The following is a 23,603-nucleotide window of genomic DNA, read 5'->3' as shown; positions in this document are numbered from 1 at the left end:
TAAAAGTACGATTGTTAAATTCTAAATGTATAAAACGTACAGAGACTTGGAGCGTATTTAAACCATATTTTACCCATAGTTAAATTCAACAAAGTTGCTACTGGCACCCTCAACCTTTAAGCATTGTTCTCATTGGATACTATACGTAATTTTTTGTTTTACTTTTCTTTTATACTTATATTTTTCTTGTTTTACTTTCCTTGTTCTTCGTTTTTAGATTAGGTATTCTATCTTCCTTGTTCCTCCATGTTCTTTCACCATTCTCCATCTTTGTTATATATGAAATATCTTTGTTTTTGAAGATCCAATTCATTTTTTTTGAAAGAAAGAAAAATTAGATAATGGCGAGGAGTAGATTGTCATCATCTTCGAGTAAATTTCGATACTGTAATCCATCGTATTATTTGAAAAGACCGAAGCGTTTGGCTTTGCTTTTGATTGTTTTCGTTTCGGCTACTTTTTTCGTTTGGGATCGTCAAACTCTCGTTAGAGAACACGAGGTATTCTTCTTCTACTTTTATTTCTTTCTTTTTCACTCTTTAATTTTATCAATTGTCGTGTGTGTTTTGTTTGTTTTTTTTTTTTTTGAAAAATCAAGTTCTAGTTAGTATTAATTAAATTGATCTGAAATTGAAGGAATACGAGTTTTTTCTCTGAAGAGAGGAATTAGATTTGTTAGATCATGAATTTGGGACAAATATGATATCTGATCTTTTTGAACATATCTATATAATTCTAATAATGTTAATGGAATATGAATGGTTTTTTTGTTTTGAAACGAGAGCTCGTTAATTTGAAAGCGTTTCTCTTCTTCTGATGATGATAATTTGATGTTGCCTTTTGGGAGAATTAATGCGGTTTGATTCACTATTTTGTTGTTTTCAAAGATGAGAACTACTAAAAATATTAATTGTACGGATTTAAGGGCTTAAAAATTAATGTAGATATTTGTTATGAATTCACAAGAATGGTAGGTGAATGCTGTTTTCATATTCCTTACTTGAAGTGGATACACACTGGCTATAGAAGCTATCTTCTTTTTCAATGCTTGTGTAATAACACATTTCATACTGACATGCAGGTTGAAGTGTCCAAGATAACTGATGAAGTGCGCCGATTACAAGATACGGTAAGAGCTCCATTTGTATGCTCAAGTTAAGCCTTTTCCCCCTTCCGTTTGGTTTTTTTTTTTGAATTATTTCTGTTGAATGACAAATTTTTGGATGCATTTGTCTGGAGACATCATATTTGGGCATTATTTTTTAGTTCATGTCAACATGTTGTAAAAATTGTGGGGTTACTAATACATTTATGAAATCATCTGTTTTTCTTCTTTTATTCTGTCTTAATGGATCCTGTTGTGTTATATTGCTCTCAATATATGTACCAATGCAGTAAGTTTTGACAAGATTCATGGACTGAGGATTAAATTGTGTTTTTTCAGCTGGATGAATTAAAGAATAAGGCAGTGCCAGAGGATCCCATTGAAATGCAAAGAAGAGAAAAAGTGAAGGAAGCTATGGTTCATGCTTGGAGTTCATATGAGAAGTATGCATGGGGCAATGACGAACTTCAGGTAGGCTGAAATCTTTCTATGTCTATTATATCAAGAAGTTGTTCTGACTTTTTTCTCGCTTAATATATTTTTGTTCATATTACCATAGTTATGTTATGTAACGTAATTACGTAATAATTAATACCAATGATTTGTTCTACAAAGAGGGGGCTTTCTTTGCCAAAATTTGCAACTTGGCTGTGTTCAGTTTGCACATCAACATTAAGTTCAGTTAACTTGAATATCATTGCAATGTGTTGCCATGCTAAATTACTAATTTTAATTGTCAGAACTTGACTCCCTTACAAACCTTTTTGAGCTTTCTTGAAGAACTTAAAGTGTTTGATTGCATAGGCTCAGGGGGACTTGGTCTTCAGTCATAGAAAGTGATATGGCCATTGCATTCATTATCATGCTTTACATAAATTTCTGTCAGCAATAAAATATCACTTGAAAGGAAGTGTCAATGAGTCGAATGTGAACAATTTAGAAAATAATTCAAAAGCTCATTGAAGTAGAAATAAACACATATTGTTAGCTTTCTGTATTTGTTAACTTATAATTGTTGAAAAACGTTGGATGATAGAGAACAGAAACTATCTTGTAATTTTATGCATAGCAACTTGAACTTGTTTCAAACATTGCCGTTTCTGTTTAGGTTAGTCTATAACTGATGCAAATAATTATAATATCATATCTTAAAAATATGTGGACTGGTCCTCATAAAGATGCTGGTTTTTGATGTCCTATTCCAGCCACAGTCAAAAAATGGTGTTGATAGCTTTGGCGGTCTTGGTGCAACACTGATAGACGCTCTTGATACTTTATATATTATGGGTCTAGATGAGCAGTTCCTGAAAGCAAAAGAGTGAGTTCAACTTTCTATTCCACTCTCTTTTTTCTCACTCAAAGATTTTGTTTCTATGCTAGATTGCACTGTTCTCTCATCTTCTGATCAGAAATGCCTTTAAAGTCGTAATTTCTGTTTTCACGCGCTTGTTATATGGATGAAGTTTCGTAACAGTAAGATATTATATGTCATGCTACTTTTCAAATGAGGAGGTGGCAATTCACTTGTCACGGAGATATTACCATTTATAAGCAGCTATGAGTTCTTTGCCATACCATAAGACATGAGTCAAATAAGAAGTTGCTTAGCAAATGTTTCATTTGGTTCACATTTTGTTTCTTCTTGAAAGAGGAATTTCTGAATGTGCTTAGAGCTTCGTTCTGGTTTTTAAGGTTGCGTTTTGATGGTGATTTGATATGAGCTTCATAGGAGTTGGTTAGAAAAAGATCTCTAAAGTTTTAGCAGAGCCAGTCAAGCTGGTTTCAGAGTTGAAACTGAGAATGGAATTTGTAAATGCTAAACAAAAATAAGAAAAAGGATCCTGAGAAGTGATTCTATAGCAATTCCATAATACTCTAGAAATAAGTAAAATACTAATAAATATAAATCATCCTAAATAGTATAAAATATTGCAGATGTATATAAAATTAATACAGTTAAACACAAGGCATTGCAATGGGTTTTGTTTTTGTAAAATAGTTACAGTTAAACCATAAAATATAACAAAGTAACAAATTAGTTTTTCTTAAGTACTTTAACCTCTCAAGTAGCTTCTTTTTATCTCTATTCGACAAGACAATAATATCTTTGCCATCTTAAAAGAAGTCCTAAATTAGTTGAAGTTCCCAATTTTGCTCATCTTATATATTTTACCAACTTTCTGCATGTGCGTACAAGTACACATGCACTCGTGCATACGCAAACCTACTCTCATTGGTTCTAGCATGCATCTTGCACATGAGAGAAATAGCAGATGGAGTATTTAAATTGAAAAAAATAAAAAAGGCATAGAGCTTTCCTAGATGCTTGAGCTCCATTTTCTCTAAATTGGATTTTGTGAAAACTTCCCCTAATTCTTTTTCTTATTTTTATTGTATTTTGAATTTTAATTAATGATAATCTTAATATAATCACATTTGTCAATTGTGGGAATGCATTTAAAAAAAATATCATTTTTCCTTTTCTCCTCTGTTTTTTTCTTCTTTGGAACATTTTCTCTCTCTTTTGAAATTAACAGCTTAACCCTCACAGCTATTAGATATCTGTTCTTGTAGTAATGATGTATTTTTTTTACCATCACTGCAATTTTTCATTTATGACAAAATCAGGCACATATTGTTCAATTTTGTTCCCCTAGGGCCTAGGTTATGCTTTATTGCTTGTGCACCTAACAAATGTACTACCAAAGTAAGAATGACACTTCCTGTGTGGAAAGACTGGACTGTTAATTGATTCAATCAATTCGTGGCTTCACATAATGGTTTTCCTTGGTCCTTCTGCTGTCCCTAGGATACAACAGGTCAGCTTACTAGTTAAAGCTTTACATGTGTTTCATTTGTTTTCAAGGAAATTGTAGCTCACCTTTTATTTTCAATAAGAATCTCTTAGATTGCCATATATCGTTGAACATGTGGAACGGTGAAAATAGTTATGGGGCAAGATCTTATTGGTTATCAATACATTTTTCATCATTTCTCTCACTCCTCCTTACTTCAGCCTACTCACATTTTCCTGTTGTATGTTTTTCAAGTATCTTTCAACATTTGTAGAGCCATTCACGTTGGGTTGTCTCTCTTTATGGATTCTGAGTGGGGTGATAAGGGTTAACTAATCTTGGAAAGCGATTCTGCTAACGCCTTGAATTGGATTAAGAATCCAGGCGATTGTCCTGCTTCTGTTGCTCATTTAGTCATGGAGATTGCTAATTGTGTGAGGGATCGTAATGTGATCATGAGGCATATTCAGAGATGTTTTAATTGGGAAGCAAACAGTTTAGCCAAAGCAGGAATAGGGTAGTAGGTTTGTTTCTTGTATTCTTAAGTAGGTGGTGTTCCTTGAATGAGGAGTGTGCTTAAGTCTGAGGGTGTTGGATTGTAACCTTTTGTTTGTAAACTTGGTGTATTCTGTTTTGAAAAATGTTGACATTGGAGGATGTTTGAGATCGCACTCTAGGAATCAATTGGGGAATGACAAGTCTATTTCATTTTGGAATGATGTTTGGGTCAATGATTTACCCTTTAAGACGCAATTTCCAAGGATTTTTGCTTTATCAAACAACAAAAGGGGTACAGTGGCTGAGTTTGGCAACTTCGATGCAAATGGATGGGTGTGGAATGTTCAAACTAGAAGAAACTTATGTGATTGGGAATTTTTCCAATGGGTCGATCTGATGGCAGCAATTAATTGTTTTAATTTATCTGATTCAGTGGAGGATTTTCTTTCTTGGAATGGGAAGGGGATGGTCTGTTTTCAGTGAAATCCTGCAGGTTGGCTTTATCAACTAGTCAAGAAGAGCGTTTTTCGTGGAAAAGGTGGGTGTGGTCAGGTTTGGCTCCGCCTAGAGTAGAAACCTTCCTTTGACAGTTCACTCACAAGAAATTGGCAGTGAAAATGGAGCTGAAGAAAAGGGGGGTTCCTATGGAAGATGTTCTTTGTCCACTGTGTAAATTGAAGGAAGAAACAATCCAACATCTTTTCTTGTCTTGTTCAGTAGCAGGGGACCTTTGGAACAGATTTTTAAAGATTTGGGACATTCAAACTGCTTTGCCTAATGATCCACTAGTTTTGTTAAGTTCATGGTCTGATTTGAAGAAAGACTCGCATTTGGACATTCATCCCGGGAGTAGTTCTTTGGTCTATTTTGGAAAGCAAGGAATTCAATTGTGTTTGATAACTCAAGCCTTGATTTAACCTCTCTCTTCTTCCTAATTAGATTTCGGTTGGCTCATTGGTTCTTAGCAAAGTTTCCCCACATTCTAATTCGTATGGATTTGTTGGTAGGGGACCCCTCTCTTGCTGACAAGATTGGTATTCAGAAAATTCAAAGAAGCGTGATTCAAAGTTGGCAACCCCCACCAATTGATTTCTATAAATTTTACATCGATGGGGCTGTCAAGTCTGATGGGTTGGCTGGAGGAATTGGAGGCATTTTGAGGGATTATAATTGTACCATTTTATCGACGTTTTCGGTTAGCATTGGTCCAGGACCTCCGTTGGCGGAGCTGAAAGCTATTAAGAAAGGTCTAGACAGTTTTCTTTCATCAGAGTGGGCTTCAAAGGGAAGACTGATTCTTGAAAGTGACTGCAAATCTGCAGTTGACTGGATTTTACTGCCTAATTCTGTTCCTAGTTTTTTCAATTCAATTGTTTTGGATATTGTGTCCTTAGTTCAAGAGAGGGCGGTTTTTATTCGATGGATTCCTAGGGGCTGCAATTGGGAAGCAGATAAATTAGCTAAGGGTGGAATCGGGTAATTGTAAGGGTATTTCTATAGGGTACTTCATGTATTTCAGTTTTATTAGGATTAACCCTTGTATTGATGTACTGTTTTGCAATAGTCCTCTATTTCTATAAATCAAGGTACTCTTTTCCTCCTTCCGCTAGTTACTCTTTTTCAGAGTTAACTATGAGGGAGGTTTTAATGAGGCCTTTCATTCCTATCAAAAAAAAATTTTGGGGCACTCTTTTCCTCCTTCCAATGTCCGTTGGGTTACTTTTGTAGCTCGATGGTTATGAAGGGTTTTCTAACGAGGCCTCCATTCTTATTAAAAAAAACATTTGTATTCTTGATTCTTTTGCCGCCAGCCTCCTTGTCTAAATCCATATTTGTTTCTTGTGACTATTATTTTCTTGAGATGCTCATTTTCTTTGTTATTTTTTCTTGTAAGTTTACAAGGATACCTGTCTATGTATCCCCTGAGGTGCCCTGAGCCAATACTACTAACTGTAGATGGTTATTTGCTTAATTTGATTCCAACTGTGTGAGTTCAATAATACAAATTTGATTGACTCCCATACTCCTCTGGTTGTGATAGCTAAGAGTGTTATGATCAGGTCGTTTCTATAATGCTGGGGTGTGGTCATCGGTGCTCTGGTGAGCGGGGATTACAGAAAATATATTGTTTTCCTAGAGGGATTATGGTTAAATTACTATTAATTGGTGCTTTGGTGCTATTGTTTGCAGGTGGGTTGCAAAATCATTGGATTTTAACAAGGACTATGATGCCAGTGTTTTCGAGACAACCATAAGGTTGCATTTTTCTGGTTTATATATGCATTAGTTGTTTTATCAGGAAGCTATTCTGAGTTATTATCCATTTTCCCCTCTTCTGGTGTTGTTTTATTTTAAATTGATACTGATGTTTGACTAATTTGTCCTATCTATTCCAATTGAAAATTCAGAGTTGTAGGTGGACTTCTAAGTGCATATGATCTTTCAGGGGACAAGATTTTCCTTGATAAAGCTAGAGATATTGCAGATAGATTGCTAGCTGCCTGGGATACTGCCACTGGGATCCCTTATAATGTTATCAACTTGGCTCGTGGACATCCACACAACGCTCGGTGGACCGGGGTAAGTTCTTTGCATTGCTGCTGTTTAGTATTTACTCTCCTTGATGCATTGTCGTTGAAACCAAACCGGGTAGTTGTACCGGGAACCGGCAGGTCTAGTGCTTCAACTAATGTTATAGAACCGTTTTAAACTGGAACTCGGAACTGGATGAACCGGCTAAACATCGTCTAAATCGGTTTTTGACATTTTTCTTCCATTTTCTTCGATCTTAATCAAGGATTACTGCATTGGTCCTTGTCTTTCATTTGACCCAGAAAAAGGAGGAAACAAAAGGTGTAGACAGTAACAATCAGACTTTCGATGGAGAAAACTGAGGACTAAAACAATATCTAATACTTCTTGAATTTGCCTTAAACATTCTTCTTTATGAAGAAATAGATCTTGCAAATTGCCGCCACACTCTTTTAATCAAGTCTTTGCATCATGAAAGGTGTTTTCTTCCTCACTTAAATCATATTTATCTTTGAGACTATGTTCCGGCCTGTCAAATTGGTTGTGGGTACCCTATGAAATCTCCATTTGGACTCATACTTGTTCTTGTCGCAGCCAAACGTAAACTGTTGTAGCTAATCCAATTTTATTTCTTAACATTGATATTCTCTTCCTTGACCACGAATGTGTCCAACCATGGCTTAAAATCAAACCCTGGGATCTAATTAGGCTCTGATTACAAAAAATTGACGTGCTTTACAGAAAAGCAATAATGAATCAATAAAATTAGGACTGAACAAACAAGAAAGAAAATGGGACTTTAGAAAACTTAGGGATATAAAAACCACTATTTTCTTTCTATTAATTCAAGAAAATAATAAAAATTATGTGGATGTGAATATTTTATAGCTTATTTATACTAGGGTTACTACTAAAGTTAATCCTAGCCCTAGATCCAAACGCAAAATATTACTAATAATCCTGGCCCTAGATTGAAACCCTAAAGATATCTTATAATCTTAGCAATCCATAAGGTCTTATAATTAATAAATATGGCTGAAGTAAAAATATAATATAGAATAACTAAAGCTCCTGCACTGTTACAATCTTATGGTGTAACATGCATCAATATGGAAGATAAGGAAAATTGAATTAGTGTCTGATGATTACTTTTAGTTAATTACTGGTTGAACTTGATCGTCTGAACAGTGTTAAAAAGGGCGCAAGGCGCACCAAGGCGATAGGGGTATTATAGCCGAGGCGCAAGGCGCGTGCCTTATTAAAGTGAGGCGCACTTATTGAAAATAAAATATATACTGATTTTTTCCAGTTCTGGGCTTAGGCTTGTTAAAACAAAATGGGCACATTTTTCATGGGCCGCTTTTATTCCTGTGGTGGTTTAGGCTTAGCATTAAAACAAAGTGGGCACATTTTTCTTTTCATTTTTGGATACCGACAGTTTGCTTTTGCCTTTGCCTTCACTTGAAGCCAGCTTCTGTATTAGCCTCGGCTTCCTTTCTCCTTCACATGCCCACCACCAAACAAAGCTCTTAACAAGTGTTGGCTCAAGTCAAAAAAGATAAAGGGTGTAAAAAAACATGAGTGAGAAAGTTAGTGAGAGAGAGTGTGTGGAGCCGAGAGGCAATGTTTCTCCTGGAAGAGGTAGAGCAGTGCTTGGTGGGAGATCGTGGGTAGAATTCATAGATAATCTTAGTAGGAGAGTGCATAGAAGTGTTTTATGGGATCGTTTTAGTCTTCATGGCAAGGTGGTTAAGGTGTTCATTCCATTTGTCAATAGGAGACCTAACTATAAGGATCATACGTTTTCCTTTGTGCACTCTGCAAGCAAGGAGGATTTGATTAATGCAATGAGTAAGATGAATAATGTCATGGTAGATGGGAGGAGAATTGTGGTAACGTTTGCGAAATATCAGAAGAGTAGTTTTCCAGGGAACCTTAAGCGTATTAGTGTAGTGGGGCCTGGAGAAGCAGGTGTGGAGGTTTCCAAAAGGAAAAATCCAATAGGTGAAGATGTTGATGTTGGGAAGGAGTTGTTCAACAAGTTTCATGATGGTAGAACATATAAGGATACAGTTGTGGGAGCGAGAAAAGTTGAAGGTCAGCAAGTAATCAACTCAGGAGATACGAGGGAGGTGAAGAAGCCTTTGGAAGTCTTTATTCCAATGGAGGAAAGAACATGGTTGAGATCGTCTTTAACAGGTATTTGTAAAGCGATTTTTGAAGTTGAGTTTGTTCAGAGGGCTTTAAGAAGCGAGGGAATCAATGTTAAGGTGGTAAGGTGGGGCTATGCGAAAAATGCAAATTTGATAGCCTTCCGGTCAGTGGAGGAGAAAGATGCAGCGGTGGAAAACAAGTGGGAGGCATTGTCTTTTTGGTTCGAAAGGTTGGAGCCTGTTATGGAAGAGAAGTGTGTTCCATTACCTTATTGTGCAGTTTCCATGATAGGTGTTCCATTAAATTGCTGGTTAGTTTCATTCTTTACAAGTTTGGCATCGAGATGGGGCAAACTAGTGAAGATCCAGGAGCATACAACTCAAAAAGTGGATTGCAGGGTGGCTCATATGTTGTTAAGGGTTGAGAGCCCGTTTGATATCCCGTCCCATGTAACCATTAATACTTATGGGAGGCCTTTTATTATTAAGATTAAAGTGGAAGGTAATGAGGATTTCTTTCCTGCGATAGAAGATGGAGTTGATGAAGAGGGTTCCGAGGAGGGAACAATTGATCCATGGGAGGAGACATTGTCAGAAGAGAAACAAGGGGATGATCGGGAGGGTCTGCAGGAGCAGTTGAATTTCAAAACGTTGGCAAACACTCAGAAAAGGGTGGAAGCATGGGTTAGGAATGCTACAAATGGCGGTGACACGCGTACCGATGGAAATTTGAAAGAAAATGCAGAAGTCAATAATATCTTAGGTGCTGATTTTTGTTCTGAGGGGACAGTACTAGGTGAGGTTCACAGTCAGCAGCAAGTGTCAGGGTTTTTTTCTGAAGGTAGAAAAAGGGTGCAGAGCATGGGAGGTGATACCTCGGGACAAGATAAAGTGGTCAAAGATGATGGGCTTAATTCCAGCATGGGGAGGAGAGAGGTGTATGGGCCTGAGCAGGGAAGTTCAAGATTAGATAGAAATGGGGTTAAGTCTGTAGATTTAATAAATGGTATACAAGCTGACTCTGGTCAACAGAATGGGTCTGTTTCATTGGCCCAGCGGCGTCCTATGGGGAGGAGTGCTTCAGTTAGTAAAGCTGAAAGAGGTTTTTATAAGAATGTGTATGCTAGGAGGTGGGAAGTTAAAAGTTGCAGTGGCAAGGGATCTGATTATGTTACAGAAGTGGGAGAACCAGGGGAGGACAGAAGGTTTGGAATGTTGGAATGTCTCTAAATTGTTGGGGGTTAAATTTAAAGGAGGTGAGATAGATTTCTTGGCCAAAGTAGGTCCTATGGTAAAGGAGAGAGATGTTTGATGGTCGGTAGTAGGAACATGGATTTAAGGTTATGGTATGATTATGATGGTAGAGTGGTCCATAATGTATTGGAATGTTAGGGGTTTGGGTAGAAGGGTGAAAGCTCGAGCAATTAGGAGGTTTGTTAAGGAGAAAAAGCCTATAATTTTATTTTTACAAGAATCTAAACTGGAAGTTGTAAGTCCTTTGTTAGTAAGGAAAATGAGAGGTAAAATTCTCACCAGTTCAGTAATAGTTCCTGCTGTAGGTTCTGCTGGTGGTTTAATAACTTTGTGGAATTAAAAAGAATTTATGAAGGAAGAAGTCATCCATAGTAGATTTGTGGCAATAAAGGGGTTGATGGAAGGAGTACCAGGAATTTGTTGTTTTATTAATGTCTACGGTCCGAGTGTTGATGCAGATAAGGAGCAATTTTTTAGGGAGTTATTATCCTTTCTGGAACAACTTGATTGTCCAGTGTGTTTAGGAGGAGATTTCAATGCGGTATTGTCTCAGGAAGAGAAAGATGGAGGAGCAGTGAATACGGTATCTATGAATAGTTCAAAGATTTTGTTAGTCAGGCGAATTTGATTGATTTGCCGCTATTTGGAGGTTGTTTTACGTGGTGTAACAATAGGGAAGTGCCCACTTATGAGAGATTGGATCGGTTTTTGGTTGATCATACATATTTTTCGTCTTTTTCCAAAATTAAGCCAAACTTTGCATCCAAGGTCTGTCTCTGATCACAATATCATTTTGTTGGAGAATAAGGAGTGTAATTAAGGGCCGAAACCGTTTCGGTTGTTTAATTATGTGTTGGAGGAAGATGGGTTTAGTGAGATGATGAAAATAGAGCTATTTAAATTCTGCAAAGGGGTGAATACGGTGTCCATCTCCAAAGTACTTAATCGGGTGAAGGATGTGGCAAAGAGGTGGTCGAGGAGGGATTATCTTCAAATGCGAGGAAAAATCAGAATGTTGGAGAGAGGAATTCAGGATATGGAAATGGATTTGCAACAAGGACTTTCCATGGTGTCTATGCAATCTGTTGTTGAAGCAAAGAGAGAACTATGGGAGCTACAAAAAAAAAAAAAAGAATTGATTTGGTTGCAAAAGTCTAGAATAAAGTGGAGATTGGAAGGAGATAAGAACACTAGATTTTTCCATCATAGTGCGGCAGTTAGAGGAAGGATAAATTGTATTAAATCTCTCAAAGTTGACAATGTAGTAACGGAAGATCCCAATGTTATTAAAGCCGCCGTGGTGGAGTTCTTTAAGGGTTTGTTTAATCAAAGGAATACTTTGGAGGTTGAGGATTTAAATCTGGATTTTCTTAGACTATCGGAATGGAATCAGTTTCGCATCTCTTTTTGCATTGCGAGGTAGTATGGGGTCTGTGGTCCAGATTTTTGCATATATGGAATTTGTCTTTCGTGATTCCAAAGAATATCGACTTTTTCAATTTGTGGGATGATTTACTTCCGAACTCTTTGATCTGGAAATTTATTCCAAGGGCGCTGATGTGGTCAGTGTGGAAATGCAGAAACGAGGCTATTTTTCAAAAACTAAAATTGGATGTGGTGAGATTGTTCTTTATTGTGCGTTTTAGAATAGCTTCATGGTTTGTTGCAAAATTCAAGGATGTGCATATCCCTTTAGACCCACTTGTGGGTGATTTAAAACTTGCTGATTTGGTGGGAAGACAAGGAAATGGTAACTCTAAACCAATTTGCTGGGTTCCTCCTCCGGATGGGTTCTTAAAGCTAAATGTTGATGGAGCGATGGCAAAGGGCTGGGATAAGGGAGGTATCGGTGGTCTGATTCGGGACAGCAAAGGCGTGTTGCTTCAATGGTTTTCAAAAAGAGTTGGGGGTGGTCCTCTTATCTTGGCAGAATTATTGGCGATTAAGAGGAGGTTATGTCTTCTGGAAGCTTTAAGTTATGTTCTTAATCAGAGGTTTATCCTTGAATCAGATTCAAGCAATGCTCTGAAGTGGATCAAGAATCCGAGTTTATGCACTCCTATGTTTCAATTATTGGTAAAGGATATAGTCAGTCTTATGGAAGGGAAGGACATCATTATTAGACATATCTTGAGGGTTGCAAATTGGGAAGCTGACAAATTAGCTAAAGATGGGATAGGGTGATGTTTTGGTTTCTGTCTGCTTGTGTTGAGGTGTAGGAAATTTTATTTCCTATGTTTAGCTGTTGTGTTTAAGTTTTATGTAATTCCTGGTGGTGTTAGCAGATGTTTAGGGTCTGCCTATGTTGTACTATTGTTTCATCTAATAAATTTCTAGGCACTCTTTTCCTCGTTTCTTTTTCCTCCATGTTACTTACATAACATGGAGGGTGAAAAAGGGGGTTTTTAATGAGGCCTAATCTTCTATCAAAAAAAAAAGTGTTGGCTCAAGTCTAAGGTGTTAGGTGGTTTAGGGGTTACAAATTTGAATTTGTTGAATAGTGCACTTTTGGACAAATGGTCATGGAGATTTGCATCTGAACATGATTTGTAGTGGAAAATGGTGATTTGCTGCAAGAATGATGTTGATCCGAGGTCCATTTCAGTAGAGAATTCGGCTTTTCCCAAAGCTTCTTGGATTTGGAAAGCAGTGGTAAAGAATTGTTTGGTAAGGGATGATTTTGGGGATTGTTTGGTAAGTCATGCTTAAAGTTGATGAACGAGAATGAGAATGTGGATCTTCCTTGGTCCAAACTTGTTTGTCTAGGGGTGGCCCCCCCTCGGGTTGAAGCTTTTGTCTGGTAGGTTTTTCATAGGAAGCTGGGAGTTAAAGTTGAGCTGTTGAAGCGTGGAGTCCCTGGGATTGTGGACGATCTTTGCCCTCTTTGTGTTTGACCCCGAAAACTGTCTCCCATTTGTTTGTCTTGTATGGTGGTTTGGAGGATATGGTCTTATTTCTTGAAGTTATGGGATATTTCTTTTGCTGTTCCAGAGAATCCAGCAGCTCTCATTTCTGTTTGGATGATTTTGGTGCCTCATTCGAGAATTTGGTTGTTTATTCCTGGGGCAATATTTTGGTCGGTTTGGAAATATAGAAATGAGATTATTTTTTAGGGTAGGAATTAGATCAATCAGTTATGTTTTTCTTAACAAGATACAGGTTCGTTACTTGGTTCTTGGTTAAATTTCCAAGTGTCCTTATTCCTTTTGATTGTCTTGTTTGAAATCCTTCTTTGGCGGATTCTTGGTTGTACAGTAAGAAAGCTTCCTCGGGTTCGTTGATTTGGTGCTCTCCTCCTAAGGGTTTCTTCAAAATGAATGTTGATGGGGCTATGGACAAGCATTGGATTAAAGGGGGAATTGATGGTTTACTAAGGGATGAAGATGGCATTGTGTTGGGGTCATTTTCCGAAACCATAGGATCGGGTCCTCCTATCTTAGCCATGCTTTTGGCAATTAAAGCGGGTTTAGGGTACTTCATGGAATCAGCTTGCAAGGGGAAGGCTTATTTTGGAAAGAGACTGCATCAAATCCTTAGAATGGATTAAGAACCCGGGTTCTTGTTCTGCTTTGTTTAATTCGTTAGTTAAGGAAATAGTGTCTTAGTAGCTGATAGGAATGTTATTGTAAGGCATGTTAAAAGAGTGGTGAATTGTGAGGCAGATGTGTTAGCCAAGTCAGGAATTGGATAATGCTGTTTTTTGTTTTCTGGTTTTTTAGGAGATTGTGTTCTGTGGAAGGGTGTTTAAGCTTGTGTAGGACTTATTGTACTGTTTATTTTGGTGGATTGGTGATAAAATTCTGAGTACACTTTCCTCCTTCCAATGTCCGTCAGGATACTCTTGTATTTTGACGGTTATGGAGTTTTTAACGAGGCCTCTATTTCTTATAAAAAAAGTGTTGGCTCAAGTCTTAAAGAAGCCGAGCCAAGCAATATTGACAGAACAGGTCTCTATCTTCCAGCCTGTCTCTTAACTCCACCTCTCTTATTCACGTGCCTAAAAGCTCTCTCCTTTTTCTTTTTCCTTTTCTTCTTCTTCTTCTTCTTCTTCCTCTTCATCTCCATTGTTGGTGTTTGCTTTGATATCAAAAATGGAAAGGTGGCGCTTTTCTGCGCCTCCACGCCTTGCTGCGCTTCATTGATATCGCCTCGCCTAGCTCCAAATAGGTGATTCAACCTCGCCTCGCCTTGTCTGAGCGCCTAGGTGCACCTTACGTGCGCCTTTTTAAACACTGCTTCTGAAGAAATTAGCTGATTGAGTGGAGCTAATTTATTAATGCCGATTAATAGTGTATAGATTTTGAGCTTTTTAGACACTGCGTAGAATTTATTATTTGTATGTATAATATTTTTATCTTTTAATATGCTAACTTTAGCACCTTACATTTTAGAGGCAAATGCATTTCTATCATCTTGTGCCAAGGGTTGATGTAAACAAATCCTTGTGCATAGGACATCACTACCGTTGCTGAAGACTTGATAGAACTTGTGTTAGTTTAGTGGAAATGTGCAGAAGTATTTGTTTAGTTGATTCCTCTAACTGAAATTAAAGCTCAAATGAGTTTGACTTGAAATTATTATTTGGTTATCTAACAAATGAGATCATGTGCCCTGGAAATTATTCCGTCTGTTTTTGGCAAATAATTTGTTAGTCTCGTTGTCCTTCATACGATAGTTTTTCATTCTATTAGTAAAAAGGTTACCTACTAAGAAGAAAGCTCTGTTATTTGAATTTGGAGCTTGTATTAGATATTTGTCTTGTGTAATTATTTCATTGAGTTTTATTTTTACTCTGTTCCCTAGGGTCGAAGCATTCTTGCAGACTCAGGGACTGAACAACTGGAGTTTATTGCTCTTTCACAAAGAACAGGAGATCCCAAGTATCAGGAGAAGGTATATTCCTCTCTGATTATATCTATGTACATTTTTCTAATTCTTGTGGTGGGACTGCTTGCTTGATATCCGACTTTTGTGTAGAGCCAATTGCAATAACCAAAATTTAGGATCCAGGGTTATTTTTTTTCCTTTTTCAATAATAAGATGTGTAAGAGATCGCCATTGTCCCTTGAGGGGGAAAAGTTTTAAAGTGGCTATTGGTTGCCGTGGTGGATAATTAATCTGATTGTGTTTGATGAATTAGGTGGAGAAGGTCATAGTTGCACTTAATAAAACTTTTCCGGCTGATGGTCTGCTTCCCATCTATATTAATCCTGACAGTGGAACCAGTTCAAACTCCATTATAACCTTTGGTGCTATGGGTGACAGGTATTTTCTTGAATTCAACCTTTCTGTTTCTTTTTTTTGGCTTAACAATCATCATTTCTTTCATTTTAAGTTTTGCATAATGACCAAGTTTATCGCAGCTTCTATGAATATCTGCTCAAAGTCTGGATCCAAGGAAACAAAACATCATCTTTAAAGCTTTATAGGTGTGGACCCATTATCTCTCTCAATTTTTATTTTTTAATTGCAGCTACTAATAACTTATTCATTGGATGTAAAAATATTTTTTCTTTGAATGTTAAGAATTCGAAGGAGCTGAGCCTCCTTCCATCCAACATAATCGAACTTATCCTTAATATAAGATTTCAGAAAACAGACTCCTTGTTCTCTACTTGGCGATTTTGTGTCTGCTTTTGCTTATTTTGTTCTGTTCCTTTATAATGAAAGCACCTTTTGTTGTCGGCTTATCTTTAGGCTCGTGCAGACTGTGACAAGGATGTAATGCGTTATACTAATATCAAATGGATCACTTCCATCTTTTGCATCGATTTTTTCGGTTCTGAAGTCATGAATATGAAATTAAAATGTTAGACTTGGCGATGACTGAAGTTTGTGTACTAGAGATAAATCCTTAGCGGACTTTCGAATAATAAAATTTTTAGCTTGAACAAGAACAAAAATGCTGAAAGTCTTTATTCATGCTTTAAGCATATTGATTTTAATACAGTAAACTATTTTATTTTGATTTAACTTTCTGATGAGAAAACCCCATGGTGGAATATTGGATGCAGAGATATGTGGGAGACATCAATGAAAGGTCTACAAAGCTTAATTAGAAGATCAACACCATCGTCATTTGCATATATCAGTGAGAAAAATGGGGATTCGCTGACAAATAAGGTATGGCTTAGTATGAGTACTACTGCATTATTCTTTTATACTTTTGTTTATTTCACTTCTTGTTTCAACATTTCATTTCTATGCAGATGGACGAATTAGCATGCTTTGCTCCAGGAATGCTGGCTTTAGGTTCATCTGGTTATGATCCAGCTGAGGCAAAGAAAATTTTCTCACTTGCTGAAGAGGTATTTTTTATGACTTGTAGCAGGCGTAAGATGATTTTTTTTTTTTTGCGTACTGCATATGCATGAAGGAAAATATATTGGACAAAATAGGAAATAACTTTTCCTTTAACGGTCCAGTTGGGGGGGGGGGGGGGGAGGTAATGTAAAAAGTTGTCTCTTCATGTAAGGTAGTCAAATGGATAGCTTTGAGTAATTCTTGTATTCCCCTCTATGATCCTCTTAGTAGGAGCTGATTCGTCGGTCCTGATTTTTTTGTCTTTTATGCAGCTTGCTTGGACTTGTTACAATTTTTACCAATCCACACCAACAAAGTTAGCTGGAGAGAATTATTTCTTTAATCCGGGACAAGTAAGCTAGCATTATTCTCATGATATATGTGCTCTTATCATGTTACATGGTGATAGTTCTAAATATAATCCCGCAGGACATTAGTGTCGGCACATCCTGGAACATTTTGAGACCAGAGACAGTTGAATCACTCTTTTACCTGTGGCGCCTAACTGGTAATAAGACATATCAAGAGTGGGGTTGGAATATATTTCAAGCATTCGAAAAGAACTCTCGGATAGAATCTGGATATGTTGGATTGAAAGATGTAAGTGCTATATCAAACACCCCCCAGCACATAATGTTGTTGTATGTGGTTATATTTCTGTCCTTTGTAATCCTTAGAAGATCACAAAAAATGGTCGTTGATGGTAACTAAAAACATTATAGATTGGATGAGGATTAAGAGAACAGATACCTTTTCGAAGTGCAATAGGTTCTACTAGAGGGATGATCGGAGTTGGAGAAGATGGTCGTTGAGGGGATGAGTCACTTGGAACATTCTCTTATTCTGTACCTGCAAGAGGATTGCTAAAAAGAGTATCAGAAGTTAACGTATGAAATTTATGATCCGGATAAATTAAACGATTCTTGAGACTTATATACTTATTTCTGTGTGCAAGTGATTATCAGAAACTAAAATTTAGTCAAGTGAGCAATATCTTATGGGATATTAACTTTGCTTTACCTCTTCACTATTTGATGTTTATTATTGTTGCGATTCATTTATGTTAATTGTCTGTTTCTTCAGGTTAACACTGGTATCAAAGACAACATGATGCAAAGCTTTTTTCTTGCCGAGACACTGAAATATCTTTACCTTCTTTTCTCTCCACCAACGGTCATCCCTTTGGATGAATGGGTATTCAACACAGAAGCGCATCCTTTACGAATAGTTAACCGCGATGATGCAAATTTCGCAGCATTAGAAGGGCAGCATAAACCAGTGATTAAAATACGAAACAGGAAGACCGGTCGATTGAGTGGTAACTAGGATACGTTTTCATATTGTTGTTCCTGGCTTAACTTATACGAAATTTTAAACCTCCAAGTAGATGAGAAGCTAGATGTTTAACGACATCGTTTGTTGAAACGAATAGAATAGTAGGTCTCTGGCTTCCATCGGAGAAGCATGTGGCTCGAACCAAATCCTTCGTTCCGAGTTAGTGTAAAATGCTGTAATCATAGATTCATATGGATTGAAATGCCCATATGTCAGAATTTAGGCAACGAGTTTACAATCATTCTCTAGGATTTTTGTCATTAGAATCTAACAGGCGTTGTATAAAAGAATGTCTACGATTTCCCAATGTTTATTTCCTATGTTACATCTTTTTAAATATTGGTTACTCACAACTATGTAGTTCATTTTTGACACACCTTTTTCCCCTTTGTTGGCATAAATTAATTTTGGGGATGTGAATAGAGGTGTACAAAAAATTTGAATATCCGATTTTGCGTTAAAAATATCTGAAATCGGATTTGGGAAAAATCGGTTTTTTTAAACCGGATCGGATATTTTAAAACCGAATAGTATAACCGGTTTGGGAAAAAATTGGACGATCAGATTTTTTACCGGATTAAAAACCGGTTTGAAAAAAATCGGATAAAAATTGGTTTTTTATCCGGAAAAAAATCCGGTCTGGGGTTTAAAAAATTGGATGACCGGAAAATCCGAATTAAAAACCGGCGGTGTTTTTCAAACCGAAACCGGTTACATCGATTACATCATCCGGCCCTCCAAACTGGATATGATCCGAACCGATTTTTTTATAAACCAATTTTTTAGCTTAGTGAAAAAACTGGATTGGTTTTTATCCGATCTGGATCGAATTTAAATCCGGCTATGTGCATCTCTAGATGTGAATAGGCATGTTCATAGGTTGATCAAGTTTGGGTTGTCTGTCCGGCAACCTAATTCACAGTTTAACATTTTTTTTAATAGTTTATATAATTATAAGTAGGGGTGTTAAAAAAAACCGTAACTGTTAGCCGATATAACTGTTACATTTAACAGGTTAATCAAATGAAATGTAATACTAAACAGTTTTGGTTAATCGGATCGTTATAAATGATGGTTAACGTTAATGTTAGGGTTACGAATTTTGACAAATGGTTGACCGTTGGTTAACCCTTAATAAATTAAATTTATAACTATATTTTTAATTTATTATATTTTTATACAAATAAATTAATATAATTTTATATTATTTATAATTTATAATTTAATAAAATTTGTATATGGTTGGTTAATCGTTAATAAATTAAATTTCTAACTATATTTCTAATTTATTATATTTTTACATAAATAAGTTAATATAATTTTTTATTATTTATATATATATATATATATATATATATAATAAAATTTGTATATAAATAACTTTATATATATTTTATTTTATTTTTTTATTTTATAATTATTTAAAAAATATAGAAATATGCTTACACTAATATAATTATGTGTTTATAGCTAGGTATTAACATGTTAGGAGATGTACATACTTACACTGGTGTAAATATATGTTAATTGATATATCATTTTATTTTATTCATTTACACCGGTGTAAGTAATGTCAAGTATTACATATTTTTATAATATAGATTATGAAAATTTTTGACAAATAATTATAATAGGTTAACCTACGGTTAACCTGTAATCGAACTATTAATAACAGTTAATTATTAACAGTTAACTATTTTTTAATGGTTAAGTAATGATTAAAAAAAATCTTATAACTTTTATAACGGTGAACTGATGGTTTAGACTAAACGGTACGTTTATCGAACAACCCACGTTTTGTTCATAATTTTACTTTTTGGAATAAAAATGTTTTTCTACGGCACTCTACAATGCAAACGTAAAACCCACATTTTGGATGCTTCTTTGAATATTACCTCTTTGGTGTTGCTTTTCTAACTTCGAACTAAAAAGTGGAACGGCATGAGGAGTGGGAAGCATAGAGTGAAGAGTGTTGGCGTCGACGATGAATGGACAACCTTCGTAGATAATCTGAGCAAACGAGTGTCAAGAAGAGCATTGAGAGAGGTGTTCAATCATCATGGTCCCTGATAGCATAGTCAATAAACTCTAGTCTCCTAATCTTTTATTCACATGCAGAAAGGGGAGGGAGAATTCGTAGATGCCCACTTCTCTGGTAGTTCCAGACTCATTGATCATGTATTCAAGGAAGGGGGCTAATGGCTCAGAGGCAATAATTAGAAAATAGGCTTCTAGGCAAATCAGAGAAACCTTTGAAGGGGCAGATCCTTTGAGCAAAGAAGCTAGCTGTCACAGATTCGCACACGGGGTGTTCGATGAGGTAGAAGTTGTTTGGGAAGTGAGTAACATCCTGAAATTATCTTTCGAGTGGGGCAAAGATGCGGTTATTGGAAAGGTTTGAGCCTTGGAAGAGGAATTGAGGCAGGTGGTATGAGAGTCTGGTGTTGATCCAACCTAGTATCGGAGATTTTTATAATTCTTCAGTGAACTTTTCTCTAGTGACTTGGAATATTAGGGGCTTTGAGAGGTTTGAAAAAGTTAGAGCTGCGAATAGATTGATCAGAAATACGAAGGCCAAAGTGGCTTTTTTTAGGAAACAAAATTAGAGGAAATGAGTCGATATACAGGAAAATTTGTGGAAAAAGGGAGTTGGAGTGGGTGTTCAGCCGTGCTATAGGTTCGACGAGGGGATCCTATGCCTATGAGATTCCACTTTCTTTAAGGAGGTTTGTTGCTATCTTAAGGACGATTCTAAGTAAGAATTTTAACTGCGAATTCATCAACGTGTACGACCCCTCTATTGATGCAGAAAAAGAATCTTTTTTTCAAGAATTAAATGAGTTTATGGAAAGCTACTCAGTGTCATGGTGTATGAGAGGGGATTTCAACACCTTCCTCTCTTTGGAGGAGAAGATCGACGCTAATCAACTACAGAGTTATTGGGTGGTTTAGGGATTTTATCCAAAGAGCCAAGTTTGTAACATCCTAAAGTCGACTAGGCTTAAAGTGTCATATTGGACTACCGAGACAATTCTTGATTTTCAAAACATTCATTTTCCTTTTAAACACACTAAATGATATCATAAATAAAATATAAATAATGAATATATAACATTTTACAAAACCGGAGCTCCGTGACACATAATTTAAAACTAAATTGATACAGACTCTGAATTTAATAAAAGCAATACATGAGTAAGGTTCTATGAATACATATGCCCACTAAAACTACAATACATTACTCTGTCAGAGATGCTGAAAGTCCTACTATGATGGTGCTCCACGAACTGCTCAACCTACTGAACTACCAATGGAAAACATCCGAAGGCTGAGCTTACAAAACCCAATAGTATAATCGCTAATCTAGAGCATCTTAAGAATTTCATAAACATAAGCATGTTGAATACATGGTACTAAGTGGTAGGTACATGCATGATCTAGATCAAGTGCTACCTACTTAAGGCTTTACTGCTCTATCCTTAAGCTTTCCTTAATCTTCCACTAAGGGTCTCGCCATGAGTACGCCTCTAAAGAGTCTCTAACCCTAGTGCTTGTACTGTTACACATTATCTTTATGCGACACTGATACTCCTGTGCATTATCTGAATGCAAACCTGACATGTATCTGTAGGCACCCATTTTTATCCTGGTCAAAAAATATTATAATAATAATAATAATAATTATTATTATTATTAATTATTAATTATTATCTACCCTACCCACTATCCACCACTATCTACTAACCACCTAATACACCACTATCCACCTAATTACCTAACCCACTATCATCATCTCACTATAAAAAGGGAGAGGAGCTATTCCGTGGAAGGGGTTTTTCAAAGAAAAATACAGAGAGAAACCAAGAGGGGAATTTGAATGACAAATGTAAAGGGAGGCAGAGGAAAGCGGGGGAGGAATTACATGAACTGTTTGAAGAGATGTTCCAAGTGGACATTGATTCGTTAGGGTCGAATTGATTTTCTGCTGGATAGAGAAATTTTTTTTGACTACCGAAGAAGCAAAGAAAGTTACAAATGGCAGTTAAACAGAATGTTCTTTCGCCGGAGATCAGCGCTTCCTTCTGGATTTATTTCATTCATTTTCTTGTTTATTCTTTTATTTATTATACAAGCGACAGTTTTGCAGCTGAGCAATTATGAACTAAGGGAGAGACATGCTGAAGGATATTGTGCAATGTATGACATTTGCGGAGCACGAAGTGATGGCAAAGTGGTAAACTGTGCTTCCGGTTCTCCAGCAGTAAAGCCTGATGAGTTACTTTCGTCCAAGATTCAAAGTTTGTGCCCGGCAATCACTGGAAATTTTGTTGTACAGAAGCTCAATTTGATACAATACGAAGTCAAGTCCAGCAAGCAATTCCTTTCCTTGTAGGTTGTCCAATATGCTTGAGAAACTTTTTGAATCTGTTCTGTGAGCTCTCATGTTCTCCAAATCAAAATTTGTTCATCAATGTAACTTCTGTATCCCAGTTTGATACTATGAGTACTCGTGCTATGCAATTTATTGGTGTTGGTGCTAAAAATTTCAAAGAGTGGTTTGATTTCATTGGTAGGCGAGCACCGAATAACTTGCCAGGTTTACCATATGCCATTCAGTTCCTGCCAACTATTACTGTTTTTTTTTTTTTTTTTGTTTTTTATTTTTCCTTTCATTTATTTAACATTAATTTTTTCTTATCTAACATTTTTTGGCTTTTTAGGGATACTTTCAATCGATCAGAGGTAATTAATTCGAATTGAATTTTTAAAATTTTAATTTTAATCTTCGCAATTAATACAACCGACAAATTAATTGGTATCGAAAGGACATTACAAGGGTGTTAATCCTTCTTTGATTGTAACCGACTCCCGAACACGACACATTTCTGGTAAAACATAGATCAGGTAAGATGGTGTCCGATCAACCTAAATATTTTTTTTAAATGATCGATGGTGACTCTAAAATTTTTATTCAAGTCGAAGTCCAATTACGGGCCCACCCAAAAGATGGTTGCGACAATATCTAGTCTCACATAGCCATCAGACACTAGCTAGCTTAGAGAATCTGGTGTCACATAGCATCAATGCAATTCCCACAAAACATATTGAATGATCTCCTGGTCCTCACTTAGCCATTAGGTAGATCATTGAGGGGAAGTCGGGGTCACATAGCATCGGTAAAATTCCCGCCTAATTGAAGTATTAGTTCGGTCTGACATAGCCTTCAAGCCAAGCTTAAACATATCTAATATACCAGACTGATAGGATTATACATGCATGACGTAAACAAACAGATATGAGGTAGGTCTTTATTCGTTAATTACAGTCTACTCTAGATATCAAGAAACAATAGATGGGTTATACAAGTGTGACTATTCCAAGACTTGTGCCTATTCTAGATATAACGGACATAAGGATGTAATATATAAAAGAGTTAATCACCAAGATGATATGTCGAATCATATTTTCTTTTAACTTAGGTGACAATGATATATTGCTAGATGGCACTCATTGTATGTAATATTAGAATTGTTCTAATAATTACTGCTAACGTTACAAGAACCTACAAGGTCACACCCTAGGATTGAAACGAGCAAAGATGTACAATTTGTTGTACGTTACTAAAAT

The 23,603-nt window shown here is 36.4% G+C and overlaps 1 protein-coding gene across 1 annotated transcript; it reads left to right on the top strand.

Annotated features, from left to right (window-relative positions):
- The first annotated feature begins 212 nt into the window (after window positions 1-212).
- LOC120126163 (mannosyl-oligosaccharide 1,2-alpha-mannosidase MNS1-like) lies at window positions 213-18,288 on the top strand. The gene is made up of 14 exons (XM_039144434.1): window positions 213-500; window positions 1,082-1,129; window positions 1,445-1,576; window positions 2,311-2,423; window positions 6,589-6,654; window positions 6,807-6,978; window positions 15,141-15,230; window positions 15,478-15,602; window positions 15,701-15,766; window positions 16,352-16,460; window positions 16,547-16,645; window positions 16,913-16,993; window positions 17,070-17,240; window positions 17,724-18,288. The coding sequence occupies exons 1-14, from the start codon at window positions 342-344 to the stop codon at window positions 17,964-17,966; spliced, it is 1,674 nt and encodes a 557-aa protein (XP_039000365.1). The 5' UTR covers window positions 213-341; the 3' UTR covers window positions 17,967-18,288.
- Window positions 18,289-23,603: the final 5,315 nt, after the last annotated feature.

The sequence above is a fragment of the Hibiscus syriacus genome, unplaced genomic scaffold (genome assembly GCF_006381635.1).
Source record: "Hibiscus syriacus cultivar Baekdansim isolate YM2019G1 unplaced genomic scaffold, ASM638163v2 tig00110450_pilon, whole genome shotgun sequence".
Lineage (NCBI taxonomy): Eukaryota > Viridiplantae > Streptophyta > Magnoliopsida > Malvales > Malvaceae > Hibiscus > Hibiscus syriacus.
Note: the sequence above shows the minus strand (reverse complement) of the source record. Positions and strands in the feature narration are given on the sequence as shown.